Source organism: Haemaphysalis longicornis, unplaced genomic scaffold (genome assembly GCF_048455015.1).
Source record: "Haemaphysalis longicornis isolate Haplotype H1 unplaced genomic scaffold, Haemaphysalis longicornis Haplotype H1 scaffold_10, whole genome shotgun sequence".
NCBI lineage: Eukaryota > Metazoa > Arthropoda > Arachnida > Ixodida > Ixodidae > Haemaphysalis > Haemaphysalis longicornis.
In genome coordinates, this window is record NW_027526204.1 from 44,253,888 (window position 1) to 44,272,015 (window position 18,128).

Genomic DNA, 18,128 nt, shown 5'->3' on the forward strand with positions numbered 1-18,128 from the left:
CAAACGCAGGAACATTGAAGGCGACAACCATGCATTGTTTTCTGTGTGATATGCCAACGGGGAGGGGTAGAGCGTGTTGGGTGGGAGGAAGAGAAACGAGAAGCAGCGGCGGCTGAACGCTGTCTTTTTTCGCTATTCGCAGCAAAGCAAGCAGATAGGCGGGTATTTTGTAGCTCCCTTATGGCTAGAATAAAAAAAAACGACGCGCGAATGAACTCCTATGTTGCTGTTGAAATGCAGCCGGTGAATTTCAACTGCCTAGGCCAATCGTAATAGGGGGGGGGGGGAGGGTTCATGTCACACGTGAGGTATTTTCTCTTCGCTAGGTGTGTAATGTCCAAGATTCGTTCGTACTTTTGCAGGTCTATGAAACCTTGATACTGGTTTTTGGACATTTGAATGCTTAACGTATGTAAGAAAGAGCCAATTAAATATATCTATGAGCTAAACACTCATCGAGAAATTCGAAAAAACACGCAATTTACACCAATTCTTGTTCGCGAATTCAGGTGTTGGTTACATCAAAACCCTGCAAAACGGCTGTTGGACGTTGTAATGGGTGGCTTATATCACCCAAAACCTCTTCGATTTGTGAACGGGAGCGCGATAAAATAAGGAATTCCTCAAAAAGTGCCAGTAATTTAAAGGGTGTATTTATTGAAAATTAAGCCAAAGTAAGCCTCCCACAAAATATTGCGTATATACTCCGTCGATTTCCCACTCCCCCGACCAACATTTTAACTGGGTATTCAATTAACTTTCAGGCCTTTTACTGTCTTAGAGGTGTCAGTTAAAAAATCCCTCTCACCTTTTGACGGTGTCATCAGCAAAATCCATCAATTTGTTTTTGTGGATGTGTGGATTCTGTTTATTACTACCAAGAAATGTGCTATATAGCAAGTCAGAAGAGATAATCTAGAATCGGCAACAACACACAATTTCTTCCAAAAACCATGTTGTAGCCTTAGTGGTTGGTTAGGCCAAAGTTGCGAAGCTACCTTTTAGCCATTTTTACGGGTTACACATGACAGCAAAAACCACATCAATATCTCAAATTGAGATACCTGTGATGTGGGAATTTCTGAAAACACAATTTCATGGTTTGGTGACATGTTTTAGACGCGGTAGCAAAGAAAGTTGTTGGCGGGCAAGACCAAAGGACACCCGTTTCGCACCCGATTACACCGGCCTCCCATACCCTACCTCGACTGCCCTTTTACAACGGCAATGCTCACACAAAACACTGCTCTAGGAGGGGACAAGGTTACAAACAAAATGCGAGTCTTGTACGAAAACGGCGCCATGGAAACATGCTGAAATCAACATCATCCCGAAGCCCAAACAACCCCAGAAGGATGGCAAGTTGGGCTAGTTGGTTCATAGTGAACATAACGAAATGCAGCGCAGAAAAGGACGGGACAAAAGAAGAATTAACGACGACACGGCGCTGACTCGCAACTGAATTTATTAGGAAAAACCCACACATATATATACTCAATTCATGTGGCTTACTATCATGTCTCTCGCGATTGCTGCAAAACTACAACGTTGTGAAACTACACCTGCCAAATACCACACAATACGCACTGCACCAGACAGTAAAACGAAAATTCACTCCATCACCTTGGCAAACACGATAACACCACTAACATAATTCATGTGCCAAGGACTGCCCTATTGTGCACTGTGACCATTCAAGAACAAATATTCACTCTGGGCTAACGACATTGACGGAATGCTGATGCACTTTTCTCCCTTCTTTCTAATGTGATATGCTTCTATAATTTCCCGTACACGTTGGTCCTTATGTTTAGCAATTACGACAGTGTCTTCAAACACAGGACCACACCCACACTTGGCACAATGCTGAGCAGCTTGAGAATGCTCGTCACCTTGCAACGTGCGCTTGTGCTCAAAGAGCCTCAGGTTAAGGCAGCGCCCCTTTTGCCCGATATACACTTTCTGGTAGCACGAAAACGGAATCATGTACACTACTGCCACGCTGCAAGGAACGCATGGCGACACGTGTTTGACTTCGCAACGTGTATGCTTGGCGGCTCCTGATATCTTCTTATCCACTGTACTTAATTTGTTTGGGGCAGAGAACAACACTTTTACTCCGTACCTTCCAGCTACATTTTTTAATCCATGTGATAATCTGTGTACGTAGGGCATGACAGAGAATTCCTTCGTTCTGGATTCAAGCTCACGATTTTCTCGAGTCAGAGACCCGCATTTCACCCATTTTTGAACTTTTCTACCGCGAGATGCATAACGTGCCTATCATAACCAGCCTTACCCAGCCTTTCCATTTGCGCACTAAAACTGTTATGATACTTATGCGCACAAGACTTTGCAAATACGTTGCGCAGATAGGAGACAGCTATGCTAGCCTTCACAATTTTAGAGTGCCCAGAGTTAAAGTTCAGTACCGGCTTTTGTGACCTAGGGCTATATTCCCAGCATACATGACTAGCCCGCAGAACCAGCTTAAGATCCAGGAACTGGATTTGGTTTTGTTTTGGAAGTTTGACCGTGAACTTGAGCCCATGACCACACTAACTGAAAACTTTCAAGACATCAGGTACCCTACTAACAATGTGACAAGGTTCCGTGACAATAAGAAAATCATCGACGTACCTAAACACCTTAGTGCACATGCCGTGTAGGTGACGTTCAAGATCCCTGTTAACTTTGGATAGAAAAATGTCACTCAGGACTGGTGCTACCTTGGAACCGATGCAGAGTCCGCTTTTCTGCGTGTACAATTCATTGCGCCACTCGACGAAATTGGAATTAAGGTAAAAGGTCAGAATCTCTAGAAAACTGGTAACTGGCACACCGCTTGCATTGACAAACTTAAACTCATCATTTTCTTCTGTGATGCAAGCTTTTACAGTTGCCAGGAGCTCGTTGTGTGGTATGGCATAGTATAAATCCTGAAAATCCACACTAAATACTCTGCAAGTGCCAGGATTTTCCTTTCGCAAAAACTCCACTACTTCTCCGGAGCTTGACACCTTGTACGGATCTTCCGAGCGTAAGGAATTTAAGTGCCTCTGCAGGTACGATGACACGCACGACTGCCATGCCTTATTCTCTGACACTATAGCAAGGAACGTCACGTGCGCTTTGTGTCTTTTGGCCGAAAAAAACACCTCTAAAACACCGCATTTGAACTTCTTCAAAGACGTCGCAAGTCCCTCCAGACGGTGCTCGTTTAAAAGTGCTACTGCCCGCTCTTTAACTTTGGTAGCCTTAGTGTCCATTCTTTTGACGAAGTTCCTTCCTAACGCACCCTCTGCCTTCTCGAAGTAAGCCGATTCATCGAGGACAACAAAACACCCTTCCTTGTCTGCGACCATAACATGGAGCTTATTCATCACAAGGAAGTCCACCAATGAACGAGAAGAATGAGGGCTTCGCCCCATACCTGCAGTCCTAGAATACACTTCCACACACTCCGACAGGATTCTTGGTCGTTCTTCGTCCTTGACATGCCGTGCAATGGTCCTGGCAGTTGCCACACGTTCTGGTGGGTTGAGTGTGTGCTCAAACGCAAACTTAGGGCCCAGCTTCAACGTCTCCATGTGGGACTGAGGCAATGTCATCTGTTTTACAGTGATCACCCTTCCCTCCGGAGGCTTCGCCTTCTTCGGTAGAGGTAGCGTTGGTCTGACATTGTTCCACAACCAGTTGGTGTAGGCTTCATCCGACGATGACCACTAATAGAACAGCCTGTCGTCATTAGCCTTTCCCACCGCCGCACATGACACGCGTAGACAGTCCCGAAAAAAGCGAAAAAAATACAGTCCCGAAAAAGACAGTCCCGAAAAAAATATAGCCCTAGGTCACAAAAGCCGGTACTGAACTTTAACTCTGGGCACTCTAAAATTGTGAAGGCTGGCATAGCTGTCTCCTATCTACGCAACGTATTTGCAAAGTCTTGTGCGCATAAGTATCATAACAGTTTTAGTGCGCAAATGGAAAGGCTGGGTAAGGTTGGTTATGATAGGCACGTTATGCGTCTCGCGGTAGAAAAGTTCAAAAATGGGTGAAATGCGGGTCTCTGACTCGAGAAAATCGTTAGCTTGAATCCAGAAAGAAAAAAATTCTCTGTCATGCCCTACGTACACCGATGATCACATGGATTAAAAATGTAGCTGGAAGGTACGGAGGAAAAGTGTTGTTCTCTGCCCCAAACAAATTAAGTAGATTGTGCAACACAGTGGATAAGAAGATATCAAAAGCCGCCAAGCATACACGTTGCGAAGTCAAACACGTGTCGCCATGCGTTCCTTGCAGCGTGGCAGTAGTGTACATGATTCCGTTTTCGTGCTACCAGAAAGTGTATATCGGGCAAACGGGGCGCTGCCTTAACCTGAGGCACTTGGAGCACAAGCGCTCGTTGCAAGGTGACAAGCATTCTCAAGCTGCTCAGCATTGTGCCAAGTGTGGGTGTGGTCCTGTGTTTGAGGACACTGTCGTCATTGCTAAACATAAGGACCAACGTGTGCGGGAAATTATAGAAGCATATCACATTAGAAAGAAGGAAGAAAAGTGCGTCAGCATTCCGTCAATGTCGTTAGCCGAGAGTGAATATGTGTTCTTGAATGGTCGCAGTGCACAATAGGGTAGTCCCTGGCACGTGAATTGTGTCAGTGGTGTTATCGCGTTTGCCAAGGTGATGGAGTGAATTTTTGTTTTACTGTCTGGTGCAGTGCGTATTGTGTGGTATTTGGCAGGTGTAGTTTCACAACGTTGTAGTTTTGCAGCAATCGCGAGAGACATGATAGTAAGCCACGTGGATTGAGTATATATATGTGTGTGTTTTTTCTAATAAATTCAGTTGCGAGTCAGCGCCGTGTCGTCATTAATTCTTCTTTTGTCCCGTCCTTTTTTGTGCTGCATTTCGTTATGTTCCCAAACAACCCATCGACATACCTAACGTCAGGCCAACTTCATTGACCTTGTGCTTTGGGAAATTATTAGAGCACATGATTATGGATCACGTAACTCCTTACATGGACACCATCAATGGTTCCCGATCATGCTTGTCGCCCCAAGACACACTACTACAATTTAAAGAGGTTATTGAGAAGCTCAGCACGTCAGAAGAAAGCCTTATCCTGGCGCTTGGCGTTAAAAGAGCATTCGACAATGCAACAATGTATCGTACAAAGCCATTCTCAACAACTTGCATCACTCGAAATGTAGGGAGATGGCGTAGACCTATGTCCGGGACTTCCTTTCGTCTGGAACGGCCACAGTAGGTATCCGAAAATTACCGAGTGAGAAATTTAAGGTTTCAGCAAAAGGCACCCCATGGGGCTCGGTGATCCTGTCCTTAATATTTAACATTGCGATGATCAAGCTGCCAGAGAACCTAAACGCCATCCCTGGCCTTAGTCATGCCGTATACTCAAATGGAATAACTTTCAGGACCACCAGAGGGTCAACACTGAACTAGCAGGAGGGCCTACAGGAAGCCTTAGAGTGCAACGAGGCACAACTTGGGGTGCCTCATTCGGAAAGCATATAGGGCGGCTCTCCAACTACCTCAGCATGCTTCCACTGCCCGGCTTAATAATCTTGGGGTCTACAATACTGCTGAGGAGCTCATCGAGGCGCACCTCTCCTCACAGCGGGAACGCCTAGAGCGCTCACCACCAGGTCGAGAAATACTTAAGGCGCAGAATATCCCTGTCTCAGAACTGGTGCAGGAGGAATGTTCCATCCCGACAGATGTGCGAGAGCATGTTATCGTTCGGCCTCTGCCCAGGCATATGCATCCGGTTTACAACGCACCACGACGACTCTCAAGGGCTCGAGCCCTCGCCCGACAGCTACCCATCCGGCCCGATATCGTCTACGCAGATGCCGCAGAATACAGGCACCGAAATGCCTACGCGGTGGCAGTTATCAACCACCCGCACTCCCCCCCAGTTAATGCAATCACCATCCGCACTGATTCACCAGCTAAGGCGGAAGAGATGGCAATCGCTCTGGCTCTTATTTGTCGGCCACAACCTAGAATCATAATCTCAGATTCGAAACTGGCCATTCTAAATTTTGCACGAGGCAATATCTCCTAGGATGCGCTCCAAATTCTCCAACAAAATCCACGCACTATCTCTGTGGAACTCGTCTGGGCCCCTGCCCATGTAGGGCTACAGGGGAATGAGGCGGCACACATGGCGGCCCGAGAGCTTACACACCGGGCCGGCATGAGCCCCTTTCCCCACCAGGGCGCCAGGTCCACCAGAGACAAGCTGATCACTTTTAACGATATTACAGAGCACTACCGTCTCTCCCGTCGTATCTACCCACCATCTCATACATCCCTTCCACAACATAAAGTGCGAACATGGAGACTCCTTCAAACGGGAGCCTTCCCAACGAGATCCCTTCTCCACCACATTCGCCCGTCAGAATTCCTCTCTCCCGAATGTCCCCTTTGTGGTGCGTATGCATCACTCACCCATTGCATGTGGAATGCCCTCAAGACCCTTTCCCCCCAATCACCAGCAGCGAGCAGTGGGAGGAGGCGCTGGGCAGCTCCGACGTGGCCACCCAGGAGCTCTTGGTTGAACGAGCTGCTTTAGTCGCCACCAGCCTGGTGGCCACCCCGTCTCCTTAACCCATCTGTTCATAATAAAGTTTTCTCTCTCTCTCTCTCTCTCTCTCTCTCTCTCTCTCTCTCTCTATAGCCTCAGAAAAATCTGAACTTCTTGTACTCTGAACGAGGACGAGAAGCAGACCACCGCCGGGAGCGCCTGACCAGGAGGTTTGTGTATCTCAGCAGTCTAGACACTTCGAATAATAGGAATTACTCTCCAAAAGGACGGAGTGGGCACAGCTACCCTACAAAAAATTCACGCATCTCCACGAAGTGAATCATGACGAGTGGGCGAAGTACTGGGGGTCGTTCTTACTGTAAATCACCCGGGAGAGTGCTTACTGCTGCTAAAACGATTTCCAGTTCAATCCAATTCAATCCAATATAGTTAAATTTAATCCAGTCCAGTCCAATCCAATCCAATCCAATGCTCCTCGCACATGCGCGGCACGGCTCTCCAGGAGCACGTTATCTCTCTCTCCCTCTCTCTCTAACCTTTTGTGAACCTTTTATTTTGTTCTTGTTAACCTTTTGTGAACCTTTTGTTCACAGATGTTTCGATTTACACAGTGCTGTGCGGATCTCTCTCCCTATTCCCTCCCGTCTCCCTCTAACCTTTGGGAACCTTTTAGTTTGTTCTCGCTAACCTTTTGTGAACCTTTTGTTCACAGATGTTTCGATTTACACAGGGCTGTGCCGTGAGCACGGACGCGGGACAAGCCTCGGCCTTAAGGTGCTTCACCACTAGAACTTCAGAGCACCATCCCCCAAGATATAATTCCCCTGGTCAAGCGAGGAACGAACAGAAATCACGGGCTCAAGGAAGCTAACACAATTGGATTGATGGAAGCATTTATTATCAGCCCAGAAACCTATGGCACCTCCTTTTTACGACTCCAAATGTTGAAAGAGAGAAACTCAACATTGTAATTACCTTGGCAAAGGTACAAATTGGCGCGGCTATACCAGCCAAGACAATGACCGAGAAATTACTTTAACAAGGGGTGCGGATACACTTGGGAGGATCGCGTGGAGGCGAACAAAGTCAGCCAAATCGTACGTCCAAGGCTCACGTAAACTGGTCGCCTTACCTTACGCCATCTCGGGTTCGGAACAAACCTGGACACCTGAAACGAGAAGGACCGCATATCCCTAGGGATATGACGCAGCTGTGTCCGATAGGATATATGACACAGGGATAGGACACAGCTGTGTCCGAGGGAACGCATTATGGCTGCCAACGTACCGCGAAACATCCATCTTGTGTACCACTGGGGAAGAAGAGAGAGACCAAACTAAGGGCACTAAAAAATCCCGCCGCAACGATAGCGGAACGAGCTACGTTGACGCCACAACGCGCGCCGGCAAGTGCAACCGAGCACACGGGATATGCGTGATAGACAGCAAGAGTAAAAAGCTATGCTCTGCCACCGTTACTCGACGTGAAGATCGCCGTGGCTTGGAGACGGCTATCGCGTACCTTGAACATGAGGGACACGCAGACCGCGCACTCGAAGTACGCGACATGGTGTGCTTTCTGGACACTACAGTAGAATCGAAGGCATCAGTGCAAACCCACATCTCGTCGTTTTTCGGCTGTATAAACCGTGTTCTTTTCTGGAACAATTATTCGTTTATGTTTGTGTTTTGACCTTCATTTATTAAAATGGACTACTCACATTATGGAAGATTTTTCTTAATATGGACGATTCTCATTATGGACGGTTTTTCATAGTAACGAGACATGACGTACTTTAAGAAAGAGTTGCACCCATCACTGACTCCCTAGAATAAGGGTTCTGCGCGTCTGGCATGCACCTCTTTTACTCACGTGCCATCACGTTAACGAGTGACGGGCCACGCACTATAGTATAATGTTACGTTTCCAATCCATAGTTTTGGGAAACTTGAAATTAGTCCCTCAAAGCTCCATATTCCTGTTACATCCTCCAAGTGAGTATGTGCACCGAAAGAAGTACTAACGACAACTGGATTTAATAAACTATTTGAGCAGACCAGAGACCTCAGCTACACACTCATTACGGACCCGAAAAATCCAACCAGGATCGAAAACTCGGTTTCCAGGGATACCACACCTGACTATACGTTCGTGAAGAACGATGATAAAGGAGTAATCACCTGGGCCAACACGGGAGCCGACCTTGTCAGCGACCATGTTTCACAATGGGGGTAGGTGGAAACTATTTGTCGTTGATTTTCTCGATGATCTCTTCACCGTGTTTCTGTATGGCGCGGTGCATAAGCTTGGTTGGTCGATCCCGTTGATGAAACTTGGATTTAGTTTCATCCAAGAGATGGCGTAAGAGGTTCCTGGTCCTGCCGCAATGCAACTGTCCATCCGCTGAATTGTAGATCTTATTACACTGCTGTACGCAGAGCGCGCGTCAGTGTCCTTCGAACACTTTGTTGAGCTCAGCCACCCTCTTTCTGAGTTCTCTATTCAGCCGTTGTTTCTTACAGCGTTCCAGTAAGGACCATTTAGCCTCGATGAGGTGTGCTAGTCTGCTGTCCGTTTGCTCAATTTCTGTATCTGCCTGAATGGTTTCTGTCACTTGTCGTACATCCTTGGTAAGCTCCCTGGTCCAGGCCTGTATGTCATCGATTTCCCAGTGTTCCTTGGGCCTATGGTAACTGAAGGCTTTCCAGTCGACCAGTCTGTGCGTCCAGATGCTTGTGTCGTTGTATTCTGGGATGTTGATTTCAATTATAGTATGGTCGCTGCCAAGTTAGCTCCCGTGTTTGCCCAGGTGATTACTCTTTTATCACCATTCTTCACGAACGTGAGGCCAGTTGTGGTAACCCTAGAAACCAAGTTTCCGATCCTTAGATTTGTCGGGTCCGTAATGAGCGTGTAGCCGAGGTCCGCGGTATCTTGGTGTACGTCTTTTCTCTTAGCTGTGGGTTTCTTGTAACCCCAAGCAGGGTGCATCGTATGGAAGCCACCGCAGACTATGAGTGTGTTTGGACCCGCTGCAGTGCTAGCCCTGAGTAGCAGCGTCTTGAACTTCTGCTTCCTTTGTGATGGGTTGCTATATACGTTGAGAAGGTATATGGCTTCCTTCTTCCTCTTGACAGGTACGATCTGGGTGATTGTGTGACGAATTTTTGCTTGTACTTGTTGTAATTCACGTTCCACGAGCGTGAGTCTCTTTGTGACCAGGGTGCAGATGTCCCTGCCTTCGGCGGTGTTCTTGCGCACTCTATAGTCTGGAAGGGACAGGGTGTCGGTGAGTGCTTCTTGAAGTAACAATACATCTGGCTTCCTTGTGGTGTATGGGATACGTTGCTGGAGGACCGCCTCCTTGTTCGTGAAGCCACGACAGTTCCACTGCCAGGTCGTCAAGCCTGTGGTTGTTGCTGGTGCGTTGGTGGCCATGTTTGATTAAGGTTGAGTAGCTGCTGGTTTCCTTGATTGTGAGGATGTTGCGCGGAGAGCGGGAAAACGCTGGGTGACTTACAATTGGTCGTAGGGTTAGCTCGATCTGCTGAAGCGCCGCGATGCATGATCCCATGAGCTCCTCCAGCTTGTTGAATCGACCTTCCCACCGTGCCTCTATGTGATGAATCCTTGCTTCGAGTTCATCGGTATGCGTGTTTCGTATTGATACTAACGACAACAAGTTTTGTGCCACCGTGGCTAACGTACAGGAGATAGTGCGGTGGTAACGCACTGGGCTCACATCCCATGCCAATTCCAATGTGTGTTTTTTGACTATTCGTAGCGGCGGATACTTTGTGCATCGGACAACAACAGCTGTTCTTTGGAGATTGGGAATTAAAATTGATTAAAATGCATCGTCAAAATCTTTATAAAGCAGGTCGCGTAAAGTCCAGTGTTAATAGGCATCCACGCAATAATTAAAATATGGTCCGCCCCAAAAATTTAATTCTCTCGGTGCGTTGTAGAAGGACGGCAAGTTGGGCAAGTTGATTGGAGTTCATGATCTCAAAAAAAAACAAAGCGGTATAAAAAGGGCAACACACAGCGAAACGACGACACAGTGCCATCGTTCCTTAATCTGTTGCACTGTTTAATTCGCGATGCTTTTTGAGATCATCAACTTCGAGGTCCAGCAGTTTCAGCTGGGCGTTGACAATATAATCACTTGGACAACCAGTCACTCAGTCGGACACTTCTCATTTCAGATATAAACTGGCAGTAGCCAGCGATGCCGAGGACACCAGTATTCCACGTATTGAATACACCGCAATGACGCTATTTGCGCTAAATTTAAATTGACTAGATTCCGTGTTGTTCGGTAAAAACCAGGAAAGTGGTTTGTAGATAAGCGGTAAGGGGTCACATATGGGCAAAAGCAAAAACGAGTTCAACATATGTTCCCAGCGAACCAGAATTTTTTTGCATACGTCACCAGGCCTAGCTCAAGCTTATATACCTCCGCCGTTAGAAATAACATTTATCCGGCATTGACTTTAGCAAGAGCCAGAACGAATAAAGAATGCAGTCATCAGCAGACTTTCTGTCACAGCTACACGCGGTCGCTGAAACCGCTAACGTTTCCCCCGACGTGTGACATACTTGTGCACAACATTTTCAGAGCTTCAACTACTGGTGCAAGGCTGGACAAACACCGGAGCTGGCGGCCCATCTCACTTCGTGAAGAAAGACCCGGCTGTTGGACCTCACATTTATTTCTAAACTTGCCGCTGAACCTTCTCCATGACTGGCCGGCCCGGATTGTTTTGTCCCCAGCGTTTCGCATCTGTCCCAAAGTAGACACCGACACCAGGCACTAGAACTGGCGGCGAAGTCCAAAGCCAATGCGCGCGCTACGAACCCAAAAGAAATGTTGTGCGTCTAGAAGGTCATCTTATTTCAATATACGCCGAATTCATAACGCGAGGAACCCAGGTTCGATTCCGGCAATGGGAAGCATTTCTTTCTTTCCAATTGCCTGCACATGTTATTGTCCCACACCGCTGCTACTCTCCTAGGGCCTTGACCAGGTGAACCTACTGTTGCTAACGTATGTTAGTCAATGTGCTAGAATTGGAGATAGCCTGTAATTTTATATGTTTGAGGGATAGTTTTTCTTGTAGTAAAGAAAAAAAAAATGGGCGGGCCCGGTTTCACGGCGTAATGGGCCCCGATTCCTGTTTCCGGGACATCCATTCCGGGACAACCACCGTTTTTTCTTGAGGCTCTGGGGTGTTTTGTGTATGACAGACGGATTTGCTTCTACCTAAAGGGCTCTGTTGTTAGTAGATGACGAACCCCATTTTCCTCTTTGTCTTCCTTGAAGTTCTGAACTATTAGCCTCGCTTTCTGTGGCTATTCAACGAATCCTTCACTTCCACTTCTCATTTGCTATAATATATGTCTACCTGTAGTGTATCCAGTATATTCGACGCGCAGTTTTCAGCTTCACACCATCTACGCTGGGCACTCGATGTCTATACCGAGAAAAGCAAAGAAGGCTATGCCATGTTCGAAATAATATGAAAAAAAACACCTACTCACATTGTGCCTTCTTCCAGGTCGTCGTACAGTGACGCCCAATTCGCGAATGAAGCAGCAGAGCACCAAAGGCAGCTAGTATCAAGAAAAAGATGACGCAAATAACGCTGGATATTCTTTTTCTTACATGTCCCAGCTTAAACAGCCTCATGTCGGTATTGGTAATCGTAGATTTCTCACGTAATTCGTGATATTGTCAGTTCCAGCTAGCCTCTCTGCCACCACTGCTCCTTCTCGACCACTGTCCCCCTGCCACAGCAACGACTGGAGCCCGTCGGAAACAGGACGAACCACATGCCCTTGACGTAAAACCAAGGCTCAGACAACAACAGGCCAAGCGAGCATCTAAAGAGTCCACGTACAAGCCTTGTTTGTGAAAGAAGGACGCGACCGCATAAGCAGACGGCGAGCGGAGCGGATATCCTGACATACGAGCCGCCTCAAACGAAGCCGCATAGTGCCATTCCTCTTTACACGCACGCCGAATTGTGCTTGCCATCGCCGAATAAGAAAAAAAAACTCGCACCAAATGTGTGTTTGGTGCGACCAACGTAAGCTTCGATGGTGATTTTAAAGTCGATAGCAATATTCTGGTCTACCTATCTGTCTGTCCCTTGATTCAGCATCCCGGACAAAAGTTATATTGGCAAAACATTTCTTAACCAGTACATCTGAAAATACAAGCCATATTTGTCAATGGTATTACTGAAAAATGAAAACATTAGCTCATTTGAGCCTAAACCTTCATATACAAGTGGAACTGGCGATGTTTTTTGTAACATAAAGTGAATGTGTGCCTGATATTTGCGATAGAAAAAAAGAAAATGCCGTTAAATACGCGTTGAAGACAATACTTTGACGCAGAAATACATCGAGTGCAGGCGGCGAGCCTTGACCACGTGGCGGCGGTCCAGGTTCATCATTAACAAAAGGTTCTCGTAGATGGCGCGCGAGCAGTGGATAGCGCAAAAATTGTGGTTTTTTTTTTCCTAGGAATCGGCAAAACACGAAAGTGAAAGGGGCCTTCACAGGAGCAGTTCAATGTTGAAGGAACCTCCTTCATGTGCGAGGGGTTCGCGGGCCTGACCCCGTCAGACGAAGTGACGCCAACACGCAAGAAACAAAAAACAGCGAATGGTGCCTGAATTGAAGCGCGTCCCCCGTACACGATGGCGCTGGCATCAAGGTACCAACTGCCGGCGCTCATTAGCGTTATGATGCTCTACTACGCTTCCTCTTTCTTAGACGGCAGCACCATCTGAATGCGCCATAGGAAAGGACATAATGCGTTTTCGTAGAGCTACTGACGTCTCCCTTCGTGGCGCAGTGGGCAGAGCGCCACGTACCTCCCGCTCTGGCGAGAGAGCCGTGGGCTCGAAAACGGGCGCCGTCACTTCCGTGACGGATATGACGTCGCTGAGATCTTCGTGTACCCCAGCATAAAAAATTGAATTGGCTTCAGCAAATCCTGTCCGTGCTTATCCTGGAAGGAGCGAAATTGGAGGGGAAGGGAAACAGGGGGTGTGGGATACAAGATTGATTGATTGTAGGGTTCAACACGCTGACTCAACGCAGGCGATGAGGCGCGCCGTAGTGGAGGGCTCCGGATTGATTTCGACCACTTAGGGATCTTTAACGTTCGCCGAAATCACGAACAAACGGGCGTTTTTGCTTTCCGCCTCCATCAGAAAAGCGGCCACCGCGGCCGGGAATCGAACCAGCGACCTCGTGCTCAGCAGTGCAACACCTTAGCCACTGAGCCACCGCGGCGGGTGCGGAAAACAAGAGAGGCATTTAAGTGCAGTGGCAGCACGAAACCTGTGCCTTTTGAAGGCAGCGAATGGAGCAGATACGCGGCCTACTTTTTGGACCCCTAGTTCGACGCTTCCCGACCCGTATTTACGCTCAGCTCAATTCCGCGTTCTTGGCAAGCGTCGATATGGGGACGATGTAGCTCACGCAAATTTAGCTACTGCCTTCACGCAAAAAAGAACGCCGACTGTCATTAAGAAAATGAACTTCGCGTGGCGCATGCTTTCAGTTTACGAGAGAAGGTTAAGAGATAGCAGTGATATCGTGGCCGGTAGGCATATGAGCGGAAGACCTGTGTAAAACTACCCCGGTGACGCATCCTGAAACGTCCACCATAACCGAACAAAGCCAGTCTGCTTCGTACGATGTCTGTTGACGCAAATTGGTAAACAAGAGGCAAGTGCGCGGCAAGGGAATGCGCAGAAACTATTTCGAGGGATATGTGTCACAGCACGTTGGTAACACAGGAAAAAATGCAGGAACACAGCCACCAAACGCTCTGCCGCCAAAGAAAAAAAAATGCAGCAGCTAACAATCAATTTGAAGTGAGAAATGACGGAGAATAGACGGTTTCAACTGATTAACTGTGACTGGAGCAACTGCAGCCTGTGGAAATCATTACAGTCTTCTATTGTTGTCGGTATGAACGAGTAAATCTGTCTACCCTGGCATTGATTGCGAGAGAGTGACCCTCGTGACTACTATTAACGGTGAGAGCGAAGCTAAGTTTTAAATACGCACGAGTTTCCAGGTTTAGGGGAATATTTTTCAGCATGAAAAAGAAACTTTAACCTAGCTTTCTCGTTCGGTCTGAAAGGAGAGGTAGTTTAAGTCGGAATAGCATGTCGCTAACCGAGGTCGTGCGTCGAATTCTCGACAGAATAAACCTAGCTTTTCGCATTTGTATTCTCTCGATCTTATCAATCTGATATCTCCTATACGGATCCCATACAATGCTGGCATATTCCACTGCAGGCCGCACAATCGTCAAATATGCGTTAGCTTTGCTTTGGTTGATGCCAGTTTTAATTTTCTTCTTACAAATCTTAGATTCTTTTATGCCCCGCAGGATAAGTGATTAATATCGGCTTTCAAACTAAAGTCTTCATACAGGATGGCACCAAAGTATTTAAAATGCGTTACCCGCTGTAACTCATGCTGGTCTAATTCGTATGTAAATGCCAACACATTTTTTTTTGCGTTTTTTGTGACTGTCATGTTGAAGGCCTTGCTATACAGTGAAACTTCACTTGAACGAACTTTACGGCACCTCAGAAAAAAGGTTGTTAGAGTGAAAATTCACTCACCCGAAAGAGATATGTTGCAGCTTAAGCTAAAGGAAACATCTGATGTTGGGATGATATGTCAGCCCATTCATTCCTCATTCTGCTTTTTTGCAAGCGGATATTCACTATTTAGACCCTTTTGTAGGATGCAGTAACGTTTTGCTGCACTTGTATACGTAGGCCTGTTATCGTCACGAATTGAATCACTGTGTCCAAGCTCTCATGAACCATAAGCCTACACTAAACATAGTGTTTTTTGTCTATAGAATTGCGCTTTAGTTTGGTACTCATGATTAACCAGCACGCGGATGTCTTTTCTTTGTGGTTGTAATGGTTGTAGGGCAAAAGCTGTAGCTGTGGCAACGACAATGACTTCTGAGGGCTATAAGGTTATCTAGTTAGCCAATCCAGTTCAAGGCTAAAACGGGGCGCATTGTTGGTCGCGCGGTAATATAACGCGGTTCTCAACGAGAAATGTGTTACAAAAAGTGCGTGCTGCACTTCTTGTTCGTAGAACTGAAATGTGTTCGTAGAACTGAAATGTGCAGTGTGCTGAATTTCGTTAAGCTGAAGGGCGTTTGCATCAGGTTCAATTTTAGGTTCAGTGGGAGATTTGAAAAAGTTCATACAACTGAATAGTTCGTTTAAATGACCCTCTTTCAAGTGGTATTTCACTGTAGTAATTTTCGTAATCTTTTTATTGCACCGGACGCCTATGCTACTTAGTGAGTGCAGCGTTTAGGGCGAGTTTTTTAAGGCGGGTAAGGTTGGGAAGGGTACTCCGGAGTAGTGCAAGGGTAAGGTGGCACTTCCATATCATGTGGTATATCATCCATTGAAATAGAAGTGTTTCCGTACGGGAGAGTACTGCATATGATAAATAGAATGAAGGCGTGTGCCACAAGAAAGGATGTTGGCTTTCAGCCGCCGGAAGATGAACTGTTCTGTCTTGGGAAGGTTTGGATGGAGTGGCGAGAAGTGGTATCGTTGTGGGCGTAAATGAGCTAGGAAGCACATAGTGTATGGGTATGGGCGGAGAAGCACTCGTGTCGTCAGCTTCCGAGGGTACCTCAGGTATGAGGGCGCGGGCAGGAGAGCCGTATGACCCGGTGTCCACACGATGCGGATATCGGGAGGTGGCGTCGATCGTTGTGTAATGACGCGAAGGGCAGTGGCCGACATTCGTCTAGCTTGGTAGTGGCGGCAGGCGGTGTGGGAATCTGTGAGGATTATCACGTACTCTGGGTCGGTGTGGGCGGGGAGGGCGATTGAGATTTCTTGTGCTGTTGGGATGTTGTTGGTAGCGGAAGTAGTTGGTTTTACAAGGCGGCTCTTGGAGTCAACGACAGCCGGCGTGTGGGCTGAGTGAGATGGGTATGGAGAGGCATCCACGTACTGAGTGTCGGCCCGGGATCCGTACTCGACGTATTGGTGCGCCGCCTGCGCATTGCGGCGGTTTTAGTAATAGGTTGGGTGCATGTGATGTGACGGCGGATAGATTACGGGACGCGTTGAAGAGTATGTTCTGGGGGGGGGGGGGGGGGGGGAGCGGATAGCTTAGTCGTGTCAAAGGAACACTAAAGAATGAATAAAATTTTGTTTTAACTGAAAGATCATACGTTGCGTAGCTCTTTCGGCTTGTGCTCGAAGAACGACGATGAGTTGTTTGCGGAGAAATATGTAAATAAAGCTGGCGTTTTTCTTTCCCGCTTCCCTTTCATTTCCCTTTCAAGGAACGTAAGCTGCTTCCTTCGGGTCTATTGCTTGCAGAAGCTCGGACGCTCAGCGTCATAGGTTATTAACTTTGTTAGTTGCGCACCAAAGCTTTTCCAAAACAAACTGAAAGCATGGTAGCTTCCAGAATAGTGAGGGAAGCATCCTGCCTCGCAGTGTATAAAGGCTGTAGTAGTATGCCTTTTGTAGATACGACTAGTTCCCGGAAAGCTTTGGTTTACGTTGGCAGTTCCTGAGTGGTCAACCACTCAAAAACTATTTTTTTCAGGGAAACATCTACAGATGCCTCTCTAATAAGCTCGCGCCATGTACTACTTTTGTGACGTCACAAACCGTGGTACCCAATAGCGTACGGGGCGTCGTCCCCTCTTTTCACGTTTCTGGTATTTTCGGTCCTATTAAACAACTGCTAGTTGCGAGAATGGGGCATTTCATTCTCGACACTGTAATACATCGATACAAGCCAACTTGTTTCCACCTTTAAGTGTCCTTTTAATATCGAACTACGTGTGGTTGTTAAGAAGCAGCGTTGTTTTCTGCCTGTAAGATGCGCCTCAATGGGCTCCTCGGAGGTGTTGTGAACTCCGAGTTGTGGGCAACGGATTGTTAATCTGGTGACAAGTAAACCTAGTGTTTTTTGTATGTATTCCATATAAGGGCTTTCAATATATTGCTTTTTGTAGAATTTAATGCGAGATGCGACGTGCCGTATGTTATACGACTTATTAGGAGAGCACGTAACAAGACGTGCCGTGTCGCGTTTCTGAAAGGGGCACTCTACGCGGAATATATTTTTTAACTGAAAGAACATTGACCTCGTAGCTTTCCCAGCTTTTTCTGACGAGCACCCATTAGTTATTTGCTAAGAAATAAGTACATAAAGCTAGCATTTCTCCCCCCTTTCCCTTTCATTTTTCGTGACGGAGCCATTGCGTAACAAAGATGGAGCGAGGCACCCGTCTTGTCTAGGCGTTCCCACGCCATAAATCTAAGCTCATATAGCCCGTTCAGCAATCTTATAGCACTCCTAATTGGCGTTTTCTTTTGCCAGCCTCAGCCAATCGCAGAGCTGTCACATATGACACCATAGGTTCTGTTGCGGGAAATGAGTTAGGGGATCAAACCCTCATTCCCGTTTTTCCAAATTAAAAGTTGTGTCAGTATGATTTGACGAGGC

At 47.0% G+C, this 18,128-nt stretch overlaps 1 protein-coding gene across 4 annotated transcripts in view; it reads right to left on the reverse strand.

Annotated features, from left to right (window-relative positions):
* Window positions 1-12,416, reverse strand: part of LOC144158425 (lactosylceramide 4-alpha-galactosyltransferase-like) — a 34,206-nt gene extending 21,790 nt beyond the window's left edge. For 2 of the 4 annotated variants that reach the window (XM_077689306.1, XM_077689308.1), the window contains exon 1: window positions 12,123-12,416. In XM_077689306.1, the coding sequence (XP_077545432.1) occupies window positions 12,123-12,270 (148 nt within the window). In that variant the 5' untranslated portion in view covers window positions 12,271-12,416. The remainder of the gene's footprint in view (window positions 1-12,122) is intronic. The other 2 variants (XM_077689309.1, XM_077689307.1) reach the window with 1 other exon arrangement.
* Between the last annotated feature and the right edge of the window lie 5,712 nt (window positions 12,417-18,128).